The sequence below is a fragment of the Pleurodeles waltl genome, chromosome 1_1, assembly GCF_031143425.1.
Source record: "Pleurodeles waltl isolate 20211129_DDA chromosome 1_1, aPleWal1.hap1.20221129, whole genome shotgun sequence".
Taxonomy (NCBI): domain Eukaryota; kingdom Metazoa; phylum Chordata; class Amphibia; order Caudata; family Salamandridae; genus Pleurodeles; species Pleurodeles waltl.
This window is the reverse complement of record NC_090436.1, coordinates 308,003,296-308,018,096: the sequence shown is the minus strand read 5'-3', so window position 1 is coordinate 308,018,096 and position 14,801 is coordinate 308,003,296. Positions and strand designations below refer to the sequence as shown.

Here is a 14,801-nt window from a genome sequence, read left to right as displayed (position 1 = left end):
GGGAGCACTTGCTCCATTGTTCCAGGATCCAGGTTTCCCTGTCCTTTTTGCTTCTTGGCCTGAGCCCTCGTCAAAGCAAAAATATGCCCAGGAATGCGCAGCAATGCTGCATGAGCCTCCAACTCCACTTCTGCCCAAAGCTGATGTTTCCAAATCATTGCCCAGTAAGCAATCTACAGGTAATTCAGTGGCTACCACAACTTTCTTTGGACCAGTAAACCCCTGCCCCCCCCCCCACCCCAGTTGAGATTCACAACAGCCATGGGGAGGCTAAGAGTGTTGCTATGAGCATCAGTCACTTGGTACTGCTAACCAAGTAGGTGTTGATCAGGGTGGACCAGTTTTTCTATCACCATAGTTACACTGGCTCCTGTGTCCCTGTAGGCCTCAACCTCAACACCGTTGATTAGGGGTAGTTGCTTGTACTTACCCATATTAAGGGGACAAGCAAGCAAGGTGGCAAAGTCAATGCCACCATCAGAGACTAAAACAGCCTCTGTGGTCTCCCTAACAAGACCAATCCCAACTACATTGCCAATAGTGAGCCCAGCTACACCCTTGGATTGGCTATTAGTAGTAGACTTCCCACCACCACTGCTATTACTAGGGGCACTAGAGGTTGCAGTTGGGGTTGTTGTGGTGGGAGGTTTGGTGTTTTTCTTTGGACAAGTGGAATCACTTGCCCAATGGCCTTTTACTTTACATAAATAACACCAAGGCTTTTTCTGATTGTTTGAAGAGAATTTGGACCCACCACCCCCAGAGGACATTTGTGGGCCTGATGAAGCCTCAGAATGTTTACGTTTGTCCCCACCCTTGTCAGAAGACTTACCATCCTTCTTCTTGCCATCCTTGTCATCCCCTGCATGAACTTTTCTGTTCACACTTGTTCTGACCCATTTGCCTGCATTCTTTCCCAATTCTTGGGGAGAGGTCAGATCTGAGTCTACCAGGTACTGGTGTAACAAATAAGACACACAATTGTTAAGAATATGCTCTCTCAGAATAAGATTATACAGGCTTTCATAGTCAGAAACTTCACTGCCATGTAACCAACCTTCCAATGCCTTCACTGAACAGTCAACACAATCTGTCCAATCTTGAGAGGACTCTTTTCTGGTGTCTCTGAACTTAATCCTGTATTGTTCAGTGGTTAAGCCAAATCTATCCAAGAGTGCATCCTTCAAAACTTTGTAAATATTGGCATCACTTTCTCTGACAGTAAGGAGCCTATTCCTACCCTTTCCAGTGAAAGATAGCCACAAGATAGCAGCCCACTGCCTTTGAGGGACCAACTGTACCATACAGGCCCTCTCAAGTGCAGCAAACCACTTATTAATGTCATCCCCCCTTGTAAGGGGGGACTATCTTATGCAGGTTTCTGGAATCTTTCTCTCTATCTGAAACACTGCTGCTGCCACCATGGGGAACTAACCCCAATCTCGGTCTTTCCCTCTCTATGTCTAGGGATTCCCTGTCTAAGGACATCTGCTGCTGTTTAAGCTTCAGTCTGGTCTCTTCCAACCTTAGCTTTCTGAGTTCCCTTTCCATTAAGTTATCCTCAGGGTGGGAGGCTTGGGAATGTTTTGATACAGAGGAGATTTGGGAATTTGCAGAGAGACCTGTCCCTAACTGTCTGGACCCTAGTAACCTGGCCTCTAGGAGTGAAAGATGCCCTACTAATGTGTGACCCTCTAACACTACCTGTTAGGGGGCAGGACTTTGTAAGAACGCTCCCCATCATCTTCAGGGAACTCCTCTGAGTCTGACTGGGAAGCCTCCCCTTGTTCTACCCTATCCTGGGATGGGCCAGACTGGTTCTGGTCATCCTCTATGAGCAGGTTAAAAAGAAACTCTTTTGTTGGATTCTTACCTATACTTAAACATCTATCCAGGCAGAGACCCATCAAACTTTTATAGTTTAAACTCTCATATATTGCATTAACAGTTTGGGAGTGGGTTCTACTGAAGACATGATAGAAAAGGTTTAAGGACAGTGAGAGAAAAAGTTTTAGAACTTTAGAAAGCACGGAGAAAAAACGTTTTCAAACTTTTGGAAAACTTTTAGAAGTTTTCAAAACTTTTCAGAAACTCAGTAAAAAGTTTTAGAGTAGAAAAGTAAACTGTTTTGGTTAAATGTACATATACTGAATTATTTGGTATATGATTTTCTTATGAAAAGCACCAAATGACAAAGTGGTAAAGCAGTTACAAGTACTTATCCCACCGCTGCACCACCAATGTAGGAGGCTGGCCTGGCTTATAGTGGGTACCTTGTGGTACTTACACCCTGTGCCAGGTCCAGTTATCCCCTATTAGTAGAATAGAGGTGTTTCTAGCAGCTCAGGCTGATAGAAGGTAGCTATGGCAAAGCAGCTTAGGCTGAACTAGGAGACATGCAAAGCTCCTACTATACCACTTATATCATATAGCACAACATCACAAGAAAACACAATACTCAAAGTTACTAAAAATAAAGGTACTTTATTTTAGTGACAATATGCCAAAAGTGTCTCAGAGGATACCCTCACTTAGGAGGTAAGTAATATACACAAATGATATGTACACAAACCCAAAACAGGTAAGTAACAGTTAGAAAAGTAGTGCAAACAATGTAGAATCACAACAGGATGCAATAGATAGACATAGGTCTAGGGGCAAAGGAAACCATATACTCCAAAAGTGGAATGCGAATCACGAATGCACCCCAGACCTATGGGAGATTGTAGAGGGTCGCTGGGACTGTGAGAAAACAGTAAGGGTGTCCAAAATACCCCACCTCAAGACCCTGAAAAGTAGGAGTAAATTTACCCTACTACACCAGAAAGACACAATAGTCGTGTTAGGGGATTCGGGAAGAACCACAAGCACCAGCAAAACACTGAAGACGGATTCCTGGACCTGAGGACCTGTAAAGGAAGGGGACCAAGTCCAAGAGTCACGAAACTGTCCAGGGGGGGCAGGAGCCCAGAAAACCCCAGGTGAAGGTGCAAAAGGTCTGCCTCTAGGAGGAAGAAGTCAAAGATTCTGCAACAACGAAGAGGGCTAGGAACTTCTCCTTTGGATGGAAGATGTCCCACAGCGTGCTGGATGTTGCAGAAGTCTTTCCAGGCAGAAATACCACAAATAAGCCTTTCTAGCTGTAAGAGTCGCGGTTGAGGATTTTGGGTGCTGCTGGGGACCAGGAAGGACCAGGATCTCTGTGTTGCTGAGTGCCCCCTCTGTCTCCTCCTCCAAGGGGCGACCTCCTGGTCCTTCCTGGGCCCGGGCAGCACCCATTTTCTTCAACCGTGACCTTTGCAGCTAGCAAAGGAGAAGTTCCTGGCATCTTCCGTTGTTGCAGAATCTTCAGCTTCTTCCACCCAGAGGCAGCCATTTTGCACCTTCATCTGGGGTTTAGTGGGCTCCTGCCCCTCCCTGGACACTTTTGTGACTTCTGGACTTGGTATCCTCTCTTTTCAGGTCTTCAGGTCCAGGAATCCACCATTTGTTGTTTGCAGTCTTGCAATTAATCTAATCATGACTTGTAGTGTGTCCTAAGGAAACTTGCAGTACTTTACTCCTACTTTCCTGGGTTCTGGGGTGGGGTATTTTACTCACCTTTGTGGTTTTCCTACTCTCCCAGCGATTCTCTACACACTACATGTGTCTAGGGGGGAATTCATGATTCACATTCCACTTTCTTAGCATATGGTTTATGTTGCCCCTAGACCTATTTTCTCCCATTGCATTCTATAGCCTTTCCAATTGTTTTCACTATCCCATGTCTAATTTCTTACCTTATTTTGGTGTATAGTGTATATATTGTGTATAATACTTACCTCCAGAAGGAGTATTGCCTCTAAGATATTTTTGGCCTTGTGTCACCCAAATAAACTACCTTTATTTTTGGTACCATTGAGTATTGTCTTTACTTGTGTATTAGTACTGTGTAACTGTAGTGGTGTTGCAGGAGCTTTGCGTATCTCCTAGTTCAGCCTAAGCTGCTCTGCTACAGCTACATCTATCAGCCTAAGCTGCTAGAACACTACTACATTTCACTTATAAGGAATAACTGGACCTGGTATAAGGTGTAAGTACCCAAGGTACCCACGACAAACCAGGCCAGCCTCCTACATAAAGAAACATGTATATGTATGCATACAGATATATTTTTATGGTGAGGACATTTAAAACTAACTTACCTGTGAATTAAAGACCTGTGTTGTAAAATATTGTAAAACACCTGTCATGTAATGTAGGAAAGTGGCCTCTTTCTAGCATGGTTACCCCCACTTCTGGCCTGTTTGTCAGAGTGTTTGACTGTGTCTACTGGGACACTGATAATCAGAACCCCAGTAGTTATGCTCTCTCCCTTAAATTATGGTTATTACATACTGGTTACATGTCAGAAATGAATCGCGCACTCTGCCGATTCGGACAAGAATATGCAAATGCCATTAAATGATCGCGCACACTGTTGTCGATCTGAATGCCAAGGGTTACATGTCAGAAAATAATCGCGCACTCTGTCGGTTCGACAAGAACATGCAAATGCCATGAAATGATCGCGCACACTGTTGCAGATCTGAATGCCAAGGGTTACATGTCAGAAATGAATCGCGCACTCTGCCGATTCGGACAAGCATATGCAAATGCCATGAAATCACACTCATGAACACAGAGAGTTTCACAACTAGGCCAAAAACCCGAATGTCTTTGAGAACGGGGGTCGGGGCCCAGCCCGACCTCCGCCTTACCGCCCTGCTCAAGGATCACCAATATAATGAGGGCAGTGTAGGAAAGTACCATCTTGCCTGGCATGTTACCCACATTTTTCACTGTATGTATGTTGTTTTAGCCCTTTTGTCACTGGAATCCTTCTAGGCAGGACCCCAGTGCTCATAGTATGTGCCCTGTATGTGTTCCCTGTGTGGTGCCTAACTGTATCACTGAGGCTCTGCTAACCAGAAGCTCAGTGTTTAGGCTCTCTCTGATTTCCAAATTTGTCACTGCAGGCTAGTGACTAAATTTACCAATTCTCATTGGCACACTGGTACACCCATATAATTCCCTTGTATATGGTACTTAGGTATCCAGGGTATTGGTATTCCAGGAGATCCCTATGGGCTGCTGCATTTCTTTTGCCACCCATAGGGAGCTCAGACAATTCTTACACAGGCCTGCCACTGCAGCCTGAGTGAAATAACGTCCACGTTATTTTACAGCCATTTTTCACTGCACATAAGTAACTTATAAGTCACCTATATGTCTAACCTTCACCTGGTGAAGTTTGGGTGCCAAGTTACTTAGTGTGTGGGCACCCTGGCACTAGCCAAGGTGCCCCCACATCGTTCAGGGCAAATTCCCCGGACTTTGTGATTGCGGGGCACCATTAAACGCATGCACTGTACATATGTCACTACTCATGTACAGCGTCACAATGGTAACTCCGAACATGGCCATGTAACATGTCTAAGATCATGGAATTGTCACCCCAATACCATTCTGGTATTGGGGGTGACAATTCCATGATCCCCCGGGTCTCTAGCACAGAACCTGGGTGCTGCCAAACTGCCTTTCCAGGGTTTCCACTGCAGCTGCTGCTGCTGCCAATCCCTCAGACAGGATTCTGCCCTCCTGGGTTCCAGGCAGCCCTGGCCCAGGAAGACAGGACAAAGGATTTCCTCTGAGAGAGGGTGTTACACCCTCTCCCTTTGGAATTAGGTGTGAAGGGCTGGGGATGAGTAGCCTCCCCCAGCCTCTGGAAATGCTTTGATGTGCCCATATCTGCATAAGCCACTCTACACCGGTTCAGGGATCCCCCAGCCCTGCTCTGGTGCGAAACTGGACAAAGGAAAGGGGAGTGACCACTCCCCGGACCAGTACCTCCCAGGGGAGGTGCCCAGAGCTCCTCCAGTGTGTCCCAGACCTCTGCCATCTTGGAAACAGAGGTGTTGGGGGCACACTGGACTGCTCTGAGTGCCAAGTGCCAGCAGGTGACATCAGAGACCACCTCTGATAGGCTCTTACATTTCTTGGTAGCCAATCCTCCTTTCTTGGTAGCCAAACCTCCTTTTCTGGCTATTTAGGGTCTCTCCTCTGGGGTATTCTTCAGATAACGAATGCAAGAGCTCACCAGAGTTCCTCTGCACTTCCCTCTTCGACGTCTGCCAAGGATCGACCACTGACTGCTCCAGGACGCCTGCAAAACTGCAACAAAGTAGCAAGACAACTACCAGCAACATTGTAGCGCCTAATCCTGCCGGCTTTCTCGACTGTTTCCTGGTGGTGCATGCTCTAAGGGGTCACCTGCCTTCACCCTGCACTGGAAGCCAAGAAGAAATCTCCAGTGAGTCGACTGAATCTTCCCCCTGCTAACGCAGGCACAAAAGACTGCATCACTGGTCCTCTGGGTCCGCTCTCATCCTGACGAGCATGGTCCCTGGAACACAGGAACTCCCTCCAAGTGACTCCCACAGTCCAGTGATCCTTCAGTCCAAGTTTGGTGGAAGTAAGTCCTTGCCTCCCCACGCTAGACTGCAAACCTGTGTACTGCGTGATTTGCAGCTGCTCCGGCTTCTGTGCACTCCTCCACGGATTCCTTTGTGCACAGCTTAGCCTGGGTCCCCAGAACTCCGTCCTGCAGTGCTCAACCCTCTGAGTTGGCCTCCGACATCGAGGGACCCTCCTTTGTGACTCTGAGCCAGCTCCGGTTCACAAATCTTCTAAGTGCCTGGTCTGGTACTTCTGCGGGTGCTGCCTGCTTCTGTGGGGGCTCTCTGAGTTGCTGAGCGCCCCCTCTGTCTCCTCCTCCAAGGGGCAATATCCTGGTCCTTCCTGGTCCCCAGCAGCACCCAAAAACCTCTTCCGCGACCCTTGCAGCTAGCAAGGCTTGTCTGTGGTATTTCTGCGTGGGAACACTTCTGCAACCTTCAGCACGTCGTGGGACATCTTCCATCCAAAAGAGAAGTTCCTAGCTCTCTTCGTTGTTGCAGAATCCTAAGCTTCTTCCATCCAGAGGAAGCTTCCTTGCATCTTCATCTGGGGTTTCCTGGGCTCCTGCCCCCCCGGACACTATCGCGACTCTTGGTCTTGGTCCACTTGCCTTGCAAGTCCTCAGGTCCAGGAATCCGTCTTCAGTGCTTTGCTGGTGTTTGTGGTTCTTGCAGAATCCCCCTATCACGACTATTATGTCCTTTTGGGGTAGAAGGTGTACTTTACTCCTACTTTTCAGGGTCTTGGGGTGGGGTATCTTGGACACCGTGACTGTTTTCTTACAGCCCCAGCAACCCTCTACAAGCTCCCATATGTCTAGGGTGCATTCATGATTCGCATTCCACTTTTGGAGTATATGGTTTGTGTTGCCCCTAGACATATGGTCACCTATTGCATCCTATTGTAATTGTACACTGTTTGCATTACTTTTTTTACTCTTACTTACCTGTTTTGGTTTTGTGTACATTTAACTTGTGTATATTACTTACCTTCTAACTGAGGGTATTCACTGAGATACTTATGGCATATTGTCATAAAAATAAAGTACCTTTATTTTTAGTAACTCTGTGTATTGTGTTTTCTTATGATATTGTGCTATATGATATAAGTGGTATAGTAGGAGCTTTGCATGTCTTCTAGTTCAGCCTAAGCTTTGCCATAGCTACCTTCTATCAGCCTAAGCTGCTAGAAACACCTCTATTCTACTAATAAGGGATAACTGGACCTGGCACAGGGTGTAAGTACCACAAGGTACCCACTATAAGCCAGGCCAGCCTCCTACAGGCAGGCCGGGAATATCAAGGTAGGCCTCCGGAACAGGAGCTCAGGAAGTTGCTGCTGCTCTGCATCGGGACCTCTGAAGAGTGAGCACGTGGAGCTGGGCTGGCTCCCTTATATAGGGTCAAGCCCGGCCCACAAACCACACCCAGTCATGCTGCAGGGAAAGCTTCTAGAAGGTCCTAGAAAGGGACCACACCCTCACACACTCAGTAAGCCTGCAGGAATACCTTGTAAATTCACAGTTATTGCAAACATCATTATTAGTGTTTTTCAAGGTTAAACTCTGCAATGCAAAAGGTTAACATGCTGCATATAAACACAATGCATGAATTATGCTCTTACATAAAGACTGGGTTTGTGCATTTTTGTCGCCCGGAGAGCGCACACTTTCCTGATGTTGACACCCAGGGCATTAGGGCTCCAGGGGATCCCTATGGGCTGCAGCGTTTCTTTTGCCACTCATGGGGAGCCCATGCAAAGGCTTCTACAGGACTGTTGTTGAAAACTGTATGAAAAGGTGTATTCACCCCTTCACTGCCATTTACACTGCACCAGGTCACTTATAAGTCACCCCTATAGCAGGCCCTACAGCCATGACGGCAGGGTGCAGAGTACCTTTATGTGAGGGCACTAGCAGAGGTGCCCCCACGACCTCCAGGACCATTTTCCCGGATTTCGTGAGTGCGGGGACACCATTTTACGCATGTAATGGACATAGGTCACTACCTATATCCAGCTACCTAATGGTAACTCCGAACTTAGGCATGTTTGGTATCAACCATGTTGGAATCATACCACAATGCTTTTGCAAGCATTGGTTGTATGATTCCATGCACTCTGGGGGCTCCTTTGAGGACCCTCTATTTTGCAATTCCAGCCTTCTGAGGTTTTCCAGGCAGCCCCAGCTGTTGCCACCTCTCAGACAGGTTTCTGCCCTCATGTAGCTTGAGCAGCTCAAGCGCTGGAAAGCAGAAACAAGGTTTTTCTTTGGGAGAGGGGTGTTATACCCTCTCCCTTTGAAAATAGGTGTTAAAGGATTGGGAGGGATAGCCTCTCCAAGCCTCTAAAAATGCTGTGAAAGGCACAGATGGTGCCCTCCTTGCATAATCCAGTCCACACCGGGTCAGGGACACCCATTCCCTGCTCTGGCACAAACTGGACAAAGCAAAGGGGAGTGACCACTCCACTGTCCATCACCACCCCAGGGGTAGTGGTCAGAGCTCCTGCAGAGGGTCCCTGGGTTTTGCCATCTTGGATTAAAAATTGGCAGGGAACTCTGGGAGCATCTGAGTGGCCAGTACCAGCTGGTGACGTCAGAGCCCTCCCCTGATAGGTGCTTACCTGTGTAGCTGACCAATCCCCCTTTCAGGGCTATTTAGGGTCTCTCTCTTGGGTGGTTCTTCAGATTCGGAATGCAAGATTCCAGCAGGAATCCTCTGCATCCTTTACTTCACCTTCTTTCCAAAGAAACAACATCTGGACCCTCAAGGAACTCTACAAACTGCAACAAAGAAGCAAAGACGACTTCTGCAACATTGTATCTTCAGCTCCTGCCAGCAACTGCAACTGTTTCCAGGTCATGCATTCTCCGAGGACTGCCTGTCTTCATCCTGCACCAGAAGAACGAAGGAATCTCCCTTGGATTGAAGGAGTCACTCCCCTGATTCAGCAAGCACCCCTCTGCAGCGACGACCGGTGGCGTGGGTCCCCTCTCCCGACGAAGTGCATGGATCCAGCAACACAGGTGGTCCGAATGGTCCTGATGTCCAAGTGTCCAACTTTGGTGGAGGTAAGAGCTTGCCTCCCCACGCAAGACAGTACCCCCGTGCACTGTGTGTTTTGCAGTTGCCAAGGCTTGTTGTCATCCGTCCACGAAGTTCTTCGTGCATTGTGCAGCTCCGGTCCCCAGCTCTCTATCCTGTGACGCACAGCTTCCTGAGTGGTTCTCTGGTGACGTGGGATCCCTTTGTGTAGTGATGCGTGGGCCTCCTTTTGCACCTTTTTTGTCCCAGTGCTGTGGGACTCCTGTGCGTGCTGCCTGGTCTTCTGAGGGCTCTCGGAGTTGCTGAGGTCTCTCTCTGACTCCCCCTTCTGGGTAGAGTCCACCAGGTCTCTCCTGGTCCCAGGCAGCGCCATTTTCCGCTAACCACGAGCTTTGTGTGTGCCAAGGCTTGTTGGCGGAATCCACCAACGCAAATCATACTGAAATCATCCATCCAGCATGGGATATCATCTGCACCAACCAAGAACCTGCATCCATCTTCTTGGGTGCAGTACTGACTGTTGTTCTTCACCAGTAGTTCTTCTTTTGCACCTTCATCCGGGTTAGCGGGGCTCCTGTTCTCCCCGGACTCTTCAGTGCTTTTTGGACTTGGTCTTCTTCTTCCACAGGTCTTCAGGTCCAGGAATCCATCACTGGTGTCATTCAGTCTCTTCTGGTTCTTGTATAAATTTATTTCTCGTGTTCTTGTGTGTTCTAGGAAAGTTACAGTGATTTACTCCTGCTTTCCTGGGCCCTGGGGTGGGTTCTGTTACTTACCTTTGGTGTTTTCTAATACTCCCAGCTCCCATTTACACACTACACTCGCGTAGGTGGGAAACCGACATTGCATTCCACCTTCTTAGTATATTGTTTGTGTTCCCCCTAGGCCCATTTCTAACTATTGTGATTTTCATTATTTGCACTGTTTTCTAACTGTTTTTACAGCTATTTCTGCATACTAGTGTATATAATTTGTTTATTACACACCTCCTAAGGGAGTATAGTCTCTATGGTATTTTTGGCATTTGTGGCATCAAAATAAAGTACCTTTATTGTGGTAATACTGAGTATTTTCTTGTGTGTGAGTACTGTGTGACTACATTGCATGTCTCCTAGTTAGGCCTTGGCTGCTCATCCACACTACCCCTAGAGAGCCTATGTCTAATTACTTACCTTAGTTTGGTGTCTAGTGTATATATTGTGAATAATACTTACCTCCAGAAGGAGTATTGCCTCTAAGATATTTTTGGCCTTGTGTCACCCAAATAAAATACCTAGGCCCGTATTTATACTCCGTTTGCGCCGAATTAGCGTCGTTTTTTTCGACGCAAATTCGGCGCAAAACTAACGCCATATTTATACTTTGGCGTTAGACGCGTCTAGCGCCAAAGTATGGGCAAATAGCGTCATTTTTTTGCGTGAACGCCTTCCTTGCGTTAATGAGATGCAAGGAAGGCGTTCCCGTCTAAAAAAATGACGGCGACGCAAATGCGTCGTATTTATACTCCCGGGCAAAAATCACGCCCGGCAGTGGTCGGGTCAAAAAACCCCGCATTTGCGCCACTTTTTAACGCCTGGGTCAGGGTAGGCGTTAAGGGGCCTGTGGGCTCAAAATGAGCCCACAGGTGCCCTCCCATGCCCCCAGGGACCCCCCCTGCCACCCTTGCCCACCCCAGGAGGACACCCAAGGATGGAGGGACCCATCCCAGGGACATTCAGGTAAGTTCAGGTAAGTATAATTATTTTTATTTTTTTATTTTTTTGGGTGGCATAGGGGGGCCTTATTTGTGCCCCCCTACATGCCACTATGCCCAATGACCATGCCCAGGGGACATAAGTCCCCTGGGCATGGCCATTGGGCAAGGGGGCATGACTCCTGTCTTTACTAAGACAGGAGTCATTTAAATGGCGTCTGGGCGTCGAAAAAAATGGCGCAAATCGGGTTGAGGCGATTTTTTTGCCTCATCCTGACTTGCCCCATTTTAAGACGCCCTAACGCCATTTTCCCCCTACGCCGGCGCTGCCTGGTCTACGTGGTTTTTTTCAAGCACACCAGGCAGCGCCGGTCTGCTAGCGCCGGCTAACGCCATTCCATAAATACGGCGCCCGCATGGCGCTTCCGAATGGCGTTAGACGGCGCTAAATTTTTTGACGCTAAACTGCGTTAGCGCAGTTTAGCGTCAAAAAGTATAAATATGGGCCCTAGGCCCGTATTTATACTCCGTTTGCGCCGAATTAGCGTCGTTTTTTTCGACGCAAATTCGGCGCAAAACTAACGCCATATTTATACTTTGGCGTTAGACGCGTCTAGCGCCAAAGTATGGGCAAATAGCATCATTTTTTTGCGTGAACGCCTTCCTTGCGTTAATGAGATGCAAGGAAGGCGTTCCCGTCTAAAAAAATGACGGCGACGCAAATGCGTCGTATTTATACTCCCGGGCAAAAATCACGCCCGGGAGTGGTCGGGTCAAAAAACCCCGCATTTGCGCCACTTTTTAACGCCTGGGTCAGGGTAGGCGTTAAGGGGCCTGTGGGCTCAAAATGAGCCCACAGGTGCCCTCCCATGCCCCCAGGGACCCCCCCTGCCACCCTTGCCCACCCCAGGAGGACACCCAAGGATGGAGGGACCCATCCCAGGGACATTCAGGTAAGTTCAGGTAAGTATAATTATTTATTTTTTTTAATTTTTTTTGGTGGCATAGGGGGGCCTTATTTGTGCCCCCCTACATGCCACTATGCCCAATGACCATGCCCAGGGGACATAAGTCCCCTGGGCATGGCCATTGGGCAAGGGGGCATGACTCCTGTCTTTACTAAGACAGGAGTCATTTAAATGGCGTCTGGGCGTCGAAAAAAATGGCGCAAATCGGGTTGAGGCGATTTTTTGGCCTCAACCTGACTTGCCCCATTTTAAGACGCCCTAACGCCATTTTCCCCCTACGCCGGCGCTGCCTGGTCTACGTGGTTTTTTTCCACGCACACCAGGCAGCGCCGGTCTGCTAGCGCCGGCTAACGCCATTCCATAAATACGGCGCCCGCATGGCGCTTCCGAATGGCGTTAGACGGCGCTAAATTTTTTGACGCTAAACTGCGTTAGCGCAGTTTAGCGTCAAAAAGTATAAATATGGGCCCTAGATTTTTGGTAACACTGAGTATTGTCTTGTGTATAAGTACTGTGTAACTATAGTGGTATTGCAGGAGCTTTGCATGTCTCTTAGTTCAGCCTAAGCTGCTCTGCTACAGCTACCTCTATCAGCCTAAGCTGCTAGAACAGTACTACATTTCACTAATAAGGGATAACTGGACCTGGTATAAGGTGTAAAGTACCTTAGGTACCCACTGCAAACCAGGCCAGCTTCCTACATGTAATATTTCCTGATGCAAAACCTGCAATGTAATGACTCCTGATGTAACAGTAACAATCCCCGTTTGACCAATGTTGTCTCCTCCCACTACTGCTTTATAGATAACTCTGGTGTATGGTGTGGTCTATAATAATCCAACAGCATACCTGCTGCACACATACACACACAAGCACACACACACGTGTTTCCTGACTGTAGACATCAATATTAAAGGAAAAAAAAGTATGTGAATATGTCAACAGAAGGGGAAACAACCCAGAGGTCTGTAGATGAATATTTCTTGGGGTTGATTTGTTTTCAAAATTGTTGTTTAAAGTGGGAAAAATAACAAATAAAACACATTATTGCCATACACAAAGCTGATAACAATCAATATAGAAATAACAACTGCACAGTTCAACATAATCCTTATTAGTGACAAATAATTACGTTTAGAATTAATACTCAACTAACTTTAGGAATACAAGTTATACGTTATTTATTAGTTACCTTTCTCTTCAGTTGTTCCAATTTTCTCTGCACTCCAGTCACTCCAAAGAATTTGGCCTTCAGTACAAATACATCGCACAGCAACAGCATATTTTGTGTAATCATGCAGCCCACTGAGGTTAAACATTCCGAGTTCATCGATACCCATGTTAACTTCACTTGAAGCCACCTACAAAAAAAGAAAACATTCAAAATGACAAAGAGGTTAGAAGCTGGTAAGACAGATCAGTGGTCTGTCTGTAACCTGGAGGCTATGAGTTTTGTTTTTCATGCTTCTAATGTAGATAAAATGATTGCCTCTAAGCTGGTCAATTGTAACACCTACTGCATGTTCACAGGAGTTGATTTAGTTATAAACATCTTAATTATAGTTTTCCATAAAAATCATCTTGACACGTTTCTTTATTAGATATTTTTTTATTGTTTTTATGAAACGAATACATAGAAAATGATTTGGATATAGCTTACTACTTTGCCGTAAGTGCCACGCTGCCACCAAGATTCCCCAACAACGCATCAGTCTTGCCACAGTTTCTCTCTACACTCCTTAGACTGTCTCAATACAGTATCTAGACCATGTCATCTCAAAATATTTGGGTTCAACTAACTGACTTAGAAACACTTGAATACCTACCTATGTTCACCGCTACGCATTAGAATTCTGTATCTAGGGCCTCTCCTCTGATATTGACTCTAACAGTCTCTTGTTAGCTGTGTTTCAATGGTTTTGTATCATCTATATGTTATCGGCGAAGAGTGAGTCCTTCTGCCTAGTGTATCTATTAAATTGTTCTATTTTGTATGTCTCTGACATGTAAATATTTATCAGCTTCGGTTATTTTAATCAGGTAGGGCCCACAAGGGTGGTGTAAATTCACTCACAATGTCGTTTTTCAGGTCGCAGCCTACCAAACAGCCCAGCCGTGGTTTGTAACTTGCATGTTCTTGCTTTCCATTTGCTGGCCTTATTTGTGTTAGGCTGTCCAGCTTGAGTTAGTACTTTACCTGGCCAAAACCTTATTTACAGTATTGTGCTCCCTTTATGTAAACAGGCCTGTAAATCTTGTTCTTATCTTGTCACATTTGTTGTGCATTCAAAGACGGAGGTCAAATGTCAGGTGCTGTCTTATAAGGGCATGTTTAACTTTCTTTCTCTGACTTCAAAGTGAGAGGATATATGTGACAATCTTGCTGGATACTGGGGGTAGGAAAATAGTTTTTTTCTAGTAAAAAACAATGTTTAAATAAATTGTGTAAGTATTTCAGATTATATCAGAATTGTAAGAGGCTGGCCTGGTTTATAGTGGGTACCTGATGGTACTTACACCTTGTGCCAGGTCCAATTATCCCTTATAAGTAGATTAGTAGTGTTATAGCAGCTTAGATTGATAGAGGTAGCTAAGACAGAACAGCTTAAGCTGAACTAG

General features: G+C 46.6%; 1 protein-coding gene across 1 annotated transcript in view; it reads right to left on the bottom strand.

Annotated features, from left to right (window-relative positions):
* IL31RA (interleukin 31 receptor A) overlaps window positions 1-14,801 on the bottom strand; it is a 1,545,596-nt gene that overhangs the window by 598,227 nt on the left and 932,568 nt on the right. The window contains exon 8 of the mRNA XM_069222232.1: window positions 13,375-13,543. Coding sequence (XP_069078333.1) covers window positions 13,375-13,543 — 169 coding nt within the window. The remainder of the gene's footprint in view (window positions 1-13,374; window positions 13,544-14,801) is intronic.